Below are 12,609 nucleotides of genomic sequence, written 5' to 3'. Positions count from 1 at the left end.
TGGCTTTATATTTAGAAAAATCAAAATCCTTAAGAAAAAGATCCTTAAGAAAAAAAGATGAGGTGGAATGTATTTTATTTTTAGCATGGTATACATAGTATTGTCTCGTATAGTTTTGTTGAGTGTGTCTTAAGAGGTGGATTTTTAAAATATTCAAGAAAATATGTTAGTAGTTGTTTAAATAATAATTAAAAAGTGTGATTTTTCTTTGTTATATTTTGTATAATTTTTAGATTTAAAACATAGATTGGCATATTCAAATTTGTAATAAAATAATGGTTTGATCCATTTTATGGCCACTTCTTATTTTGTATTGTCTACACAAATCAAAGCTTTTAAATATAGAATTATTCTTCACTGAGCAAAGAATCATAATAATGCTTTTAAACTATGGCTTTTTAAACTTTACATAAATATCTCCTAACATATTTTACTTGCATCATTTATATCTTAATGTTTTGAATTCAATATTTTTTATGTTTAATAATAATCTCAATGTAAAAGAGTAGTAAAAAACTTTGATCTTAGTTAGTTTTTATTTTAATTTTTTTATCAATGACACAAAACAAACGAAAAAATTATTTAAAAATATGTACTTAAATATATATATGGTTTTTAATAAAGACTAAATTTATGTATAAAACATTGTTTGTTGTCGTATTTATAGTTATTTTTCATAGAATTTGCATATATATATATATATATATATGCTTAGAATAAATAAATCAATCAATAATTGAATAAGTAGATTTAAAAATATAAAATAATATTTTTTAAAATAAATATTTAAAATAGTGGTTTTGGAATAATAAAAATATAATAATGCATGGATAGCTTCAATGATGCTAGTAATTCAAATTCTACTATGTACTATATTTTCATAGTTGGAGATTGAATCATTTTTGTGGAATACCAAGCATTAACCAGAAAATTATAACATTGATTATTCAAACAAACCACACAGTAATTAATTAGTATTCGATCGAGGCTTTTCAAAGTTTCCACTTCTTTATTGATGTAGAGTATATGCAATAAGGATTTACTATTGGCATTCAGTTCTAATGCCAATGGAACTGAAATTCACTGATAACCCAAAAATTAATATTGTTAAAGAATGTGAAATACATGGGTTAAACTTTTAATTATGATTGTCAAAAGTAAAATAGATGGATCAAATTACCTCTTAAAATATTATGAATAAATAAATAAAAATAAACGATTTAAAATCCAACATACGATTTTATAAATATATGTACACGTAAGTGAAAAATATATATTTATAATTACACAAGGTTTACGTACATTTTATTGTACAGGTGTCCTTAAAGAATTTTGAAAGTAGAGAAAAAAAACACCTTTAACTTAAAGTTTTTGATACCTTTTATTCTAAATATAACTATGAATGAGTTTTATATGTTTATTTTTGTGCAGATAATCGCTCTCCCAAAAAGATTTTCAGGGTTATTAATAATATATATTTATATATTTATATATAAATAATTATAAGTAAATTATGTTGGATGAAAGTTTAGCACTGTCAAATAACTAATCTGGCCTTAATGGTATATTTAGAGTTCATTGGTTATGGGCTGTAAGCTCAAAGACCTCTAAATACTCTGTTTAGAGTTCCTGATGGGCCAAATATAATTTTACATGTTTAAATTAGAAGGGTTGTGTTGCACATGAGATAATTTGTGGATTTGTGTATTGCTGAATAACTTAGGTTTACCTTAAAGTTGATTAGAGTAATGTAATTATCAGAATTATTGTAAAAATTTATATTAAGAATGATACATTTTAACAATCATTTTGATTTTTGTGTCATTGAAGAGAAATAAACTCAATTTACGTGGTAGCTATAAACTTGAACTGATGTGATATTGTCATGCACAAATCAATTAAGATGTTGTATTTTGTATGATTTTGTCAGGTCAGAGGTCAACTGATTTGATCACTGATTATTACATCATCTTATGCTTTAGTTATGATTTTAATTTTAAATTCTTTGAAATCTAACTCAAACTTCTAAATTGAAACATATATAAATATAATAACCAGAAGATATCCATTTTTAATAAAAATAAATAAATTCTAATGCAGCAAAAACATGTACAAAGAAATTTGAGCATAATATGTAAAGACTATAATACAACCCAACTGCTGCATTCACACGAAAAAGACACCAAAACTTGAAGCCAAATTTTATTTTTTTTTAACGAAAATTGCATACTTTGTAAGGAATGAAGAAGTGAAAGGCACGAAGGTAAAGTCCAAAGCTATTCAAACCACAGACCAAGTGCACATCCATGTTCACTTCATTATTATTACTGGTACTGCAATTAGAATGGAGACTACAAGTGTGTGTGCGGCACTAGATTAGTTTGAATTGATATTATGCCAGGCTAACTACCACGTATAACTTGATACATCATAATTAAGCTGATCACCAAGTTAAACTGTTGATTCAATGTTCAAAGCCCATCGAATTCTTCGTCGTCTTAAATGAACTGGGTCTCTTCACATTTATGGCTGGCACACCTTTGGCAGCTACGAAAACAAGATATTTTTCAGCGGATTTATCCATCTAGCAATGAGATCATGTTGTAAATAATCATCAATAATCAGTGGGATAAGAAACATTGCTGATTCAGCGAAGGAATGGACAACATTACAACTTCGAAGGTTTTTTTCATGTATTTTACATGCGGAACCCATAAGATGAAGAATTAAATGTAGTTGTAGTTAGCCGTCAGTTTATGATTACTGGAGCCTTAAGTACGAGCAGCTGAAATGGTCGTTAGTGTCTTTGTGTTGCTGTGTTAAAATTGCTCAGTTGCACAGACTCCATGTTCCAAACCGAAATGCTCTGGGTCATCACGTGTAGCCTTGTGCTGTTGTTGAAGAGGTGGATGGTGGCAAAATCGTTCACTGCACGTTGTGGATAAACTCTAGAGGTGATGACGGTTCTTCCACCTTGTGCAAAAGTCTCCACTACAGAGTGATCTACCTGTTACAGTGACAATGTTCGATGAAAGAGTGATCCTCTACGAATACCCAGTCAAATAACTAGCTCACGCAAGCAAAGAACTCGGTTCTCAGCAATTAACCAATATTTACAAAGACTGTGAAAGTGGGCCTGTGACTGTGACAAAGATCATACCAAAATTCGGAGGGCGAGGGTGAATTCGTTGTCATAAACACGCAAAAAGCTCCCGTAGCTTGTTATGTCCACGTCATTGTCCATTGACGACCTAAAGACATACCCAGCAGTTTCAGTTCCACGTTGCTGTGAGTGATCTCAGTTGTAACCAGAAAAGATTGATTTACGCACCTACTTTGGTCGCTGCAAACGATGGTCTTCCAGCCATTCCTTCTAGAGTGGACGAAGGAGAAGAACACTGCTGTTTGCTCCTCGAGGTTGGGAGTTGTCAGCACCAGAATGCCAAAAGGTCCAAAAATCCCTCTCTTAGCAGCTCCTGAAGTGCTGCAAGCCGCATTCTGGGCAAGTAGCTCTGGAGGTATGGGTTCTTGAGTCAGGTTTGGTTTGAGGAATTGCACCTCGATATCAAGCTGCATAAAGAAATGAAATGAACAGTCAAATGAAGTCCACGAAATAACTCGTGAATTTCAAAAGTATGGTTTAGAGTATTCAGTGAAATGAATCGTGAATTATCATGGCCATGTCCTGCTCTCTTTGCCAAACAACGCATCCTTATAAGATAATATGTGCCACTACTGTTGAGTTTGGGTTTTGTCAGTAGTTGAGGACAAACCTGCGATCCCATGACTTCTGAAAGGTGATAGACGGATCCAGGAGGAAGGTTAACACTTTCCTTGACGAGCTGGTTCTGCCGAAGGCTCTCCACCTCACGGACCGGCCACTGAAGAAGATTTGTACTACTGATGCTGTCCAGCCATACTTTCCTTGGAATCGACTGCAACTCCAGGAAACAGGTAGCATAATATCAGAGATGGCTTCCTGCAGCACATTATTATGAGCCTAGAATCTAGAGTTCAAGGGAGTCAATTAGGTACCTGAATGGAAGACCATCCCTTGGTGATGTCTTCCTGAATGCTATCAGACTCGTTGGACCACCCTAACAAGATCCTTCGATTCGTACTGGGATCAAAAAAGGACTTGGAAGCATAAAACTTCCCATAATCATACCGTAGGCCAATCCCAGTGTCCAACTGATGAATGGCCGGTTCGTAGGTGTCATTCTCAGCATTGTATGCACCTACAGAGTAGTAGTCGTGCTTGAGGTCATCCGAACTAATTTTAAGGACATGTTTTACGGGTTGCCCCTGAGTGGAGGAGACCTCCAAGCCCTCTATTCCCTCAATGAGCACAGGATAAAAATCGGGACACTCCCACATCCCTGTGCCAGCCACTGAATGAAGTGGACGGTTTACAAATTGCCACTGATAAAAGTCTTGGCTTTTGAATAGAAGTGCAGTTCCAATTACGCCTCGTTTGCCTGTGTTGGCTCCTACAAGCAGGCGCCACATTCCATCCGAGCCTTGCCATGCTGTGCTTGGGTCTCGGAATTCACTAGCATTGTATCCGGGTGGAGCGACCACAACTGGATTGTGTGGAACCTTGCGGTCACAAACGAGAAGATCATCATATTTCTGATTATTGCAAAAAACTCCCTACCTTGTTTATACATGAACTGCATAGCAAGTATGTTGTGGACGCTTATCTCGTCATCCACCGCAGTCTTTGACAGAGGTTCAATTATAAAGAAATCAGAATGTTTACGTAAAAAAATGGTCCTTGGAATCTGAAGGTCACTTCTGACCTTGATCCAGTGGAGCAGTAACGGATCCGACTTGTTGGCAGGAATGGCCATGTTTTGCACTTGTGTCCTGTTAACAGACTCCCCGGTATACAATAACACGGGAGAGCCATCTTCCAAGAGAGTTGCTGACCCAGACCACACCCCCCGTTCATCGTACCAGTGGTCTCCTTTCATGGCTGGCTCCAAGTAGTGCCAGCGCAAGAGGTCTGTTGACACAGCGTGCCCCCACACAATGTTGCCCCAGATCGGCGCCTCTGGGTTGTATTGATAGAAGAGGTGGTAGTACCCCTTGTAGTACATTAACCCTGCAACATATAAATGAGATAGCCACGCAAGTGATAAACTGACGAACCTCTTGCTGAAGAATGGACTATATGATAGCATTATTACATTTGGGAATAGATGCCGAAACCTAGACTCATTCATGGTTTTTGAGCTTACAGCCTATAACCAATGAGCTATGAGTTGAACGGTTATAAAATTGAAGATAACGTGAAGGATTCTAACGAGAAGTTATTTTAATCTTCTTGGTTGGATTCTTCTTCTTATTATTATTATTATTCAACGTGTGTAGATAGAAGACTACTGATAGGGGTGTACAGAGAGTATGTACTCACCGTTAGGATCTGTATAGTGTGTATTAAGCCATGCGTAACGTTTTTCCAAGCCATGGCCACGATTCCAACCAATCATCCTGAGTTAGATGAAAAACCAATCGTAGACAATAATACTGCAAATAAAGGGATTGAGCTCAGTTTGTTGACATGTCAATTTCATGAAATGCCCCTCAAAACTCTGAAAAGTGCTCTGCCTACGGTGCCCTGGAAGCAGAGTTCACAACATTGCCCGACTGTCCAACACCGAAATCCACATCATCACAAAAGACTTGCGAGTTCATCATGAACATTTAGAATGAAGAAGTCAGCGAGTTACGCACACACATTGGGTGAGACTCTCATACCATTCATCCAGTTTTTCTCAGGCTGAAAATGAAAACCGGTGCGGTGAGGTTGTTCTGTGGATGAGGCATCGCCCTCCTTATCCGTCACGGTAACCCTTGGACTCGCAGTCCAGTTCCCGACATGTGATGCAGGCAGCATCATACACTCCGGCAGAGACGTCAAAATCACGAAAAGAGTAGCCAAAACTGTAGTCAGCATGCCGTTTCTCAGCCACAATCGGATATCACTCACACTTCCCGCTAGCCAATCTTGGTAAAACATGACTGCTTCTGAATACGTGAGCAATCAAACCATAGTCCGTGCGATCGTTGCGACTTCACTGATTTCCTCTAAAAATGAGTAGACCAGCTTCGAAAGGCATATCTTGAGACTCATTGTGAACATTCTGCACAGTAAGAATTTGCTGTCAACGAGAGCACAACTTTTGCAGCGCATATGCAATGAATGGCGACCCACTAACTCCTCACCGGAAAGAAATTATGCGGTCAAGTGGTTACAATCCCGAGACTTGGCAGCAACAGATCCCAGAGCCACAACCAAAACCCTGATGCATGCAGCAGATGGAACCACGACCAATCCCACTCCATGAACCAGCGCAAAAACCAGTTCGTTCAGATCATTGAAGCTGTAATCAAATCGGACGCGTTTTCTTTCCAGCCGCAAGTGCATGACTCGTCTTCAGACATTCAAACCCACGTCTCCGAATCACAATTCTACCACCCGGCGCAGCAAACAATCGCAAGTTTGCGACGATATGCGAGATAGGTCAGCGTGCCTTTCTTTGTTTTCTTGCGAAGCCCATGCCATGCAGATCGGACAGCGTAGATTCAAGGACGTGAAATTCACGTCCGGACGGTCAGAAACGTGCTACAGAGGAAGGGGCGGAGTTTACAAAATAATAATATTAATTTTATTATTTGAATTTTGGTCTTGGTTGGGTTAGCAGAAGTTTATCCAAAATTATAACCTGTTTTATGGCCGCAGAATCTTTCTTTTTTTTGATAAAATAAAAATATGTAGATAGTAGGTAATCAAAAAATTAATTGTAGATAAAAATATGTTCGTGTCTATGTTGTAGCCTACATTAGCCAAGATTTTAAGGTTAAAGATTAAAAAGAATTACAATGACTTGGGTTGATGGCAATATGTGCAAGTGGTTAAAGAAAAATAAATGACATCTACTTTTTAAAAGATAATGGTCAATAGTTGTTCACAAGTTGTGAATGTGTAGTGGAAGTCAAAGGTCTTGGTACTAAGTTTATTTATATTTTCAATTGGGTATTTAAAGTAAAATAAAAATTATTTAAAAATATATAAACATAATTGGGAGCTTAATGTTAATGGTATCTATCAATCAAACATAAGTAACAATTATCATTAAATATTATTTATATGACTTATGCTAAAGCACATTATTACAGATTTTGAGCACTTTGGTTTTTCAATCATTTCTTCTTATAGATACTTTAGTATCCTTGCTTCTTATTTTTACAAAATAATAAATGAAAACTCTTACAATCTTACAAAGAAAAAACATCTTTTTACACACTTGCACATATTTTGGGCCATATTCATTCAAGCATGAAAATCTTTACTATAACCTTAAAATCAACAAACATAACACGTTCTAAAAAATTCACATACTTTTCATTTCTCAATTCTCAGAATTGATACTCTTGTATAAAATGTTACAATTTCTAGAATTTCAAGTAGTAATAAACATCATTCTTACCATCATACAATAGTAATAAAGCACTCAAATCCAATAGTTCTTCACCCAGTGAAAAACCCTGCATTACACAACACATCAGAAGATCCAAGTCTCTGTTCGCAGCTGAAGCTCCCATCTACAACTAAGAACAATGCTATAAAGTCAGATTAGCTCAAGCACGTCTTCCAATACTCAAATGCTGTAGAAGATGAAAGAAAACAAGTTTAGAGCGGGATAATTCAGTAATCTCAAGAGCGTCCGAAGACTGGTTTGGAAGTCTTTGTTCAACCTGATATTGTGAAGTCAGAGAAATTAGTTGCTTATTGAACTGTTCTCAATGGAAGATACCAAGGGGTCTTATCACGCAGTCATGACTTTTAAGTGGACTATCTCCACCCAAATCAAGGGGAATATGCTTAATTGCACCAACTTAAACAATTCTAATTTGAACAGGTTTCCTCTTCGTTCCACAAGGTCCATAATAACATGACTTTAGTATCCTCAGAGGAGTCAGCAAGTTTAGTGCAAGTAACTGAGCTGAACAAAGTTATGAAATCATGATACAATGTTTCCTCTAAAATAACTAACAATATCAGGACTGTATGCTTCAACTTGCAAGTTTAACTTCAAGCCAATGTAGTGGTGATGGAGTGGTGTAAGTGGGATTGTACCATGTTCATGGGCCTTGAAGGAGATGGAAAGGATTGAATAACTTCATTGGAAGAAAGCATAACAAGATGCTGCCATTGAACAAAGTGACTGATTTCATCTGTAAATCTATATGAATGTTTTTTCTGGTTAACTAACTTTGCTAGTAAGCACAAATGTCTCCACACAATTGTTATAATCAATCTATGTTTTTTGTCCCACACAGGACACATATGTGCACTTTAATGGCTGATTTTGCAGCCATCATCTCCATGCCCATTGCTAGTAGCGATTGGAGAACCTGCAAGCCATTGAATGCAACACTGTAAATTTTTTAGTGTCGTCCAGGATCACACTGAAATTGCAGGATCTAACAACATTCAAAACTGCTCTGTTTGTATGCTTCACATGACCAATTATATTAAATGGCAAGATCAGAAATCCTAAGGGCACGAAACAGGTTTATATTGAAACCCTAAAAACAGGTTTATCTTTTCACACCGACGTGACTTGGAGGGCTAATAAGAAGCCTGAAAGGGGAGTCTCTTTTCACACCAGACAACTCTTTCCAATGAGAGGATTGCGTTTTCGAGGAGGAGGAGCAGTTCTTCGACCAGAGCCTCGCAACCGCGGAGCATCCACACCCGCAATTTGCTTCAGCGTTTCATTGTCGCTGGGTGTTGCGCATCTGCGCTTTGTAGTTCCTCGTAGCATTTTGTTGGCACTTGGGCAGTTGGGGTGGTGAGAACTACTGGGTGTGAGGAGGAGGGCAGTTTTAAGCCTTGCTAGAGACGATTCCGTAATGAAGTCGCGATACCTCGCAATGTGATGAGCCTTCGAATCTCAAGCATGTTGGGGGTCAGGGGGATGAAACAAGGGATTCTAGCGATGCTGCCCTCTCATGGAATCTCGTGGAGCAGTTCTTGTGGTCAATCCCCTGTCCGTCTGTCCAGCCTGGGTTTATGGACGCCTCATACTGGTTCGTGCTGAATTCGGGTTCGCTGAATATTGTTAACTAAATGTCTTGTTGCATCATTCTAGCTTTTGGGTTTTGGAGGTATTTTTTACTGTTTTTATATAGAAAAAAATATATATTTGAAAAGGAAGGTTAATAGAGGCCGGGGTTTTAAACTCAGTGTTAGGAGCTACCTAATTTTTTCTGAGCTGTCGCATTGTGTATGATTTCTTCTACTGCATTAAAACTTACAGATCATCAAAATTTCAAAGAATTTTCTTTTCAGCAGTTGCCGGCAACAACATTTGGTTTTTAAAATTTGTCAATTTCGAAATTATTTTGTGACATGATTTGCGCCGCAGTCGTCAGGAGGAAACGGGCTAGCCTGTTATGTTTTCAATGGGCTTGGATTTGTGTCTTGCAGCGTATGGCTAATTCTAGAGAGCAACATGGGCTTCAGTGGCATATTTTGGATTACAGCCCACACATACACGTCATGTGTGTTCACTGCATCCTCTTAGGGTTTTTCACGGTACCTTGAGGCACTAATAGTTGTAATAGGGCACACGATACTATCAATACTTATTTTATAAAATTCTACATGATTTCGTGCTCAGATTGGAGAAACTTGTGCAGAAACTGCGAGACCGTGTGGACGGATTATGTGGGTACGATGCCAGGAGCTGAGTAGTAGTGTACATGAAACTGCTGGTAGCCTGGCGAAACAGAGGTACTCTAGACTGATATTTTCTCTGTTAAAACTGTCAAACTTCTTCACTCAACCTGTTTAAGGATGAGGGGTTTTGGGCTCTGGTTTGTTCACGATTGCGGAAGCGTATTTTGCAGGTTGATGAAGAGGAAAATGAGACTAGACGAATTGTGCATGGAGCAGTTTCCCCAATATAGCCGATCATTGATCCAGTCGTGGATTTTACAAGGTAAGTTTTCAATGCCATTGGCATGTATGGCGAGGATTTCACATTCCTAAATGAAGAGGGCTGAAGAATTTCATTTGATCAAATTTTCGATAAAGCAGCTTCTAAATGATGGTGCAGTCATCGAGCTTTTCCATGAAATAGACTGGCAAGGGCCTGTGGTTGATATGGTGCATTTTTGAAGAGTAGGTAAAGTAATCGTAGATGGTAGGCCTGCTGCGAAGGCGGGGAGCTCTGTCAAGCCTACATCCAAGATTGATATCATAGCAGAAGTTCCAAAATACGTGTGCAGGTAACACATTGTTTCTCTCACATGCCTTGTCATGTGTGTTCTTGACGATGATGGTGGGATAATTTTAGTGCAGATCTACGAGGATTCCTAAAGTGTGACGTTTTCATGAGGCTGGACACTTATCAGTAGGAATTTAGTTCATTTCTTTAACACCAATTCAAAAAATGGGTTATTCTTTTACTTTCCAAAACGGCATAAGTTCAGTGTTCATGTGGGCTGAGTTCATTATTTGTATGATCATTTCGTAGTTTTTTCTGTGCTTGAAACTAGGGTTTTTCCCGCATTCTGATGCTACTGATTTTTTATTTATTTAGTTTAGCTATCATTTCTTATGTGGTTACATAAGTTAATTACATTGTTTATGTCTTCAGAGCAGGATACAAACTGGAAGCTGCTTTGGAGAAGTTTTGTCATGATGTGAATGGCAAGGTAGTTCTGGATGCGGGACTTTCAACAGGTGGCTTTTCAGATTGCCTATTACAGAATGGAGCTGCCCGAATATATGGTGTGGACGTTGGTTACGGCCAGGTAAACGATTGTTGCATACATCTGTGGTGGCTGACTTTCTTTGCAAGTACGAGCTTGAGTGACGGGCGTAAACTGTGAGATGGAGGACAACAGTATATGTTTCATGTGCCTTAAAGGGGGTTCCAGTTCAAACTGTGTTTTTCTCACTTTCAATTAGTGTAAGAAGCGCTAACTTTTCAAGTGGAGCCCCACAAAGTTTCTTCCTCTAGAAATGGATCTCCGTGTTGAAATCAAGATTTGTTGTTTCGATCCATTCATGTAAACCACATTGATTGATTTGTAATCAGGTTGCCGAAAAAATTCGTGTTGACCAACGTGTCACTATCATGGAGAGAACCAATCTACGTTACCTACCAGGTCTCCCTGAACAAGTTGACTTGGTCACTCTTGACCTTTCCTTCATCTCAATCTTACTGGTACAACTTATCATTCACTCAGACCGCCATATTAAGCACACTCATTGATTTGTGCTCCGTTTGTTTGCACTATGCTACTTGCAATAGTCTCTTTGTTTTTGGCTGTTCATGTGGGAGATTTACGCACAGTTGGAATCGCTAGGAAATACGAGGAAATCAGCTCGTCAGTTGTTCATCACTGGAGGTTCCTTTTATGGTGATGCAGGTGATGCCAACAGTTTGCTCTGTTATGAAGCCTGAATCATCGATCATAACCCTCATCAAGCCGCAATTCGAGGCCCGACGTTCTCAGGTTTTTATCTGTGGTTGTGCACTTCTTGGTATTAGCCTTACGCATGATTCATGTGCTTTGTGTAACTGACCTATGGTGTTTCGTGTTCACTGAATGAATAGAGTGTCTCATTGAGCCTGAACGACCATCTTCTGGCCCAGATTTGATATTCTAACCTTAATTGCGTCGACTGCTCAGGTTGGGGGAGGTGGCATTGTGAGGGACCCTGCTGTTCACAAAGAGGTTCGTTGAACCAGCCCATGTACTTGACTGAACACAGTTGGTGCATGAACTGTTTTGGTATCTGTTTGGGTGAGAACCACCCATCAGATTTTGTATCATGTTTGCTTTTTTGTTTTATGTTTGTCAAGTGACCGACATCCTGTTATTCTTGAACACTAGATCAGAAGTTTGTTGACATTGGTATGATTGACTAGGTCTTGCAACGAGTGATCAGTGGTGTGGAAGGCTTCGGCTTTGAATGCCAAGGCTGGATTCAGTCACCAATAACAGGTGCTGAGGGGAATATTGAATTTCTAGCATGCTTCCATCGAATTCCATCAACAACGGCTTCTTCCTCACCAGATTCAATTCAAATCACAGTCTCTACCTTAGAAACATGCTGAAAGCAAGCCTTTCTGAATTTAAACACTAGATCTTCAATTTGTTCACTGCAGAATTAGATTACTTTGGTCCACATAATTGGTGGAGATTTTCACTGCTGTCTTAGTTTCTCAGTGTAACGTGAAGCTATTGGGAAATCTGACAATGCAGAGATGTTGCATTAGCTATGCGAAGTTGCAAATTACAGATTGTATGGGCTAAGATTTGTCAGCATGCACTCTTGTTACATTCTTTATTTTATTTTAATCTAGATAAATCTTTTACGTACACTATTTATCACTAGAAAAGAACTAGATAGAATAAATAGGTAAATGAAAAACAATTTAATTTAAAACTTGTATTTTTAGCAATAAAAATACTATCTTTGATTGTTGAAAAATCGTAATTTATTAATCTATGGGTCATTAATGGTAGTGACACTTACATATTTACAATATAACAATGTGTTTACTAAAAATTAATTTG

The 12,609-nt window shown here is 37.9% G+C and overlaps 2 protein-coding genes across 6 annotated transcripts; one reads left to right on the top strand and one right to left on the bottom strand.

Annotated features, from left to right (window-relative positions):
• Nucleotides 1-2,178: 2,178 nt before the first annotated feature.
• On the bottom strand, nucleotides 2,179-6,581 carry LOC112276533 (beta-fructofuranosidase, soluble isoenzyme I). Of its 4 annotated transcripts, none has more exons than XM_073530950.2 (8): nucleotides 5,420-6,581; nucleotides 4,803-5,107; nucleotides 4,036-4,599; nucleotides 3,774-3,935; nucleotides 3,332-3,570; nucleotides 3,161-3,251; nucleotides 2,765-3,007; nucleotides 2,179-2,547 (listed from the first exon to the last, which is right to left on the bottom strand). In XM_073530950.2, exons 1-7 carry the CDS (start codon nucleotides 5,493-5,495, stop codon nucleotides 2,798-2,800), a joined length of 1,647 nt encoding a protein of 548 aa, XP_073387051.1. In that variant the 5' UTR covers nucleotides 5,496-6,581; the 3' UTR covers nucleotides 2,179-2,547; nucleotides 2,765-2,797. The 4 variants fall into 4 exon arrangements, with proteins under 4 accessions (XP_073387051.1, XP_090103268.1, XP_090103270.1 ...); XM_090247142.1 differs by having other exon boundaries at nucleotides 2,179-3,007; nucleotides 5,420-6,149; nucleotides 6,232-6,578; XM_090247144.1 differs by having other exon boundaries at nucleotides 2,179-3,007; nucleotides 5,420-6,149; nucleotides 6,262-6,578.
• Nucleotides 6,582-8,689: 2,108 nt separating this feature from the next.
• On the top strand, nucleotides 8,690-12,311 carry LOC112276898 (uncharacterized). Of its 2 annotated transcripts, XM_024508704.3 has the most exons (10): nucleotides 8,738-9,102; nucleotides 9,503-9,576; nucleotides 9,715-9,808; nucleotides 9,925-10,016; nucleotides 10,203-10,305; nucleotides 10,677-10,833; nucleotides 11,121-11,249; nucleotides 11,455-11,541; nucleotides 11,719-11,763; nucleotides 11,958-12,311. In XM_024508704.3, the coding sequence occupies exons 3-10, from the start codon at nucleotides 9,741-9,743 to the stop codon at nucleotides 12,144-12,146; spliced, it is 870 nt and encodes a 289-aa protein (XP_024364472.1). In that variant the 5' UTR covers nucleotides 8,738-9,102; nucleotides 9,503-9,576; nucleotides 9,715-9,740; the 3' UTR covers nucleotides 12,147-12,311. The 2 variants fall into 2 exon arrangements, with proteins under 2 accessions (XP_024364471.1, XP_024364472.1); XM_024508703.3 differs by lacking the exon at nucleotides 9,503-9,576 and having other exon boundaries at nucleotides 8,690-9,102.
• The last annotated feature ends 298 nt before the right edge of the window (nucleotides 12,312-12,609 follow it).

The sequence above is a fragment of the Physcomitrium patens genome, chromosome 24 (assembly GCF_059467195.1).
Source record: "Physcomitrium patens ecotype Gransden chromosome 24, ASM5946719v1, whole genome shotgun sequence".
NCBI classification, from domain to species: domain Eukaryota; kingdom Viridiplantae; phylum Streptophyta; class Bryopsida; order Funariales; family Funariaceae; genus Physcomitrium; species Physcomitrium patens.
This window is presented reverse-complemented; position numbering and strand designations above follow the sequence as displayed.

Bases quoted from the DNA above. Each gene is read 5' to 3' on its own strand.
- LOC112276533 (XM_073530950.2), bottom strand. From the start codon at position 5,495: ATGATTGGTTGGAATCGTGGCCATGGCTTGGAAAAACGTTACGCATGG. The intron at 5,108-5,419 runs GTGAGTACATAC...TATATGTTGCAG, and splicing joins ACACTATACAGATCCTAACG to GGTTAATGTACTACAAGGGG. The intron at 3,571-3,773 runs GTTTGTCCTCAA...TTCTTTATGCAG, and splicing joins CAGAAGTCATGGGATCGCAG to CTTGATATCGAGGTGCAATT.
- LOC112276898 (XM_024508703.3), top strand. From the start codon at position 8,952: ATGAGCCTTCGAATCTCAAGCATGTTGGGGGTCAGGGGGATGAAACAA. The intron at 10,306-10,676 runs GTAACACATTGT...TTATGTCTTCAG, and splicing joins GTTCCAAAATACGTGTGCAG to AGCAGGATACAAACTGGAAG. The intron at 11,542-11,718 runs GTTTTTATCTGT...TCGACTGCTCAG, and splicing joins TCGAGGCCCGACGTTCTCAG to GTTGGGGGAGGTGGCATTGT.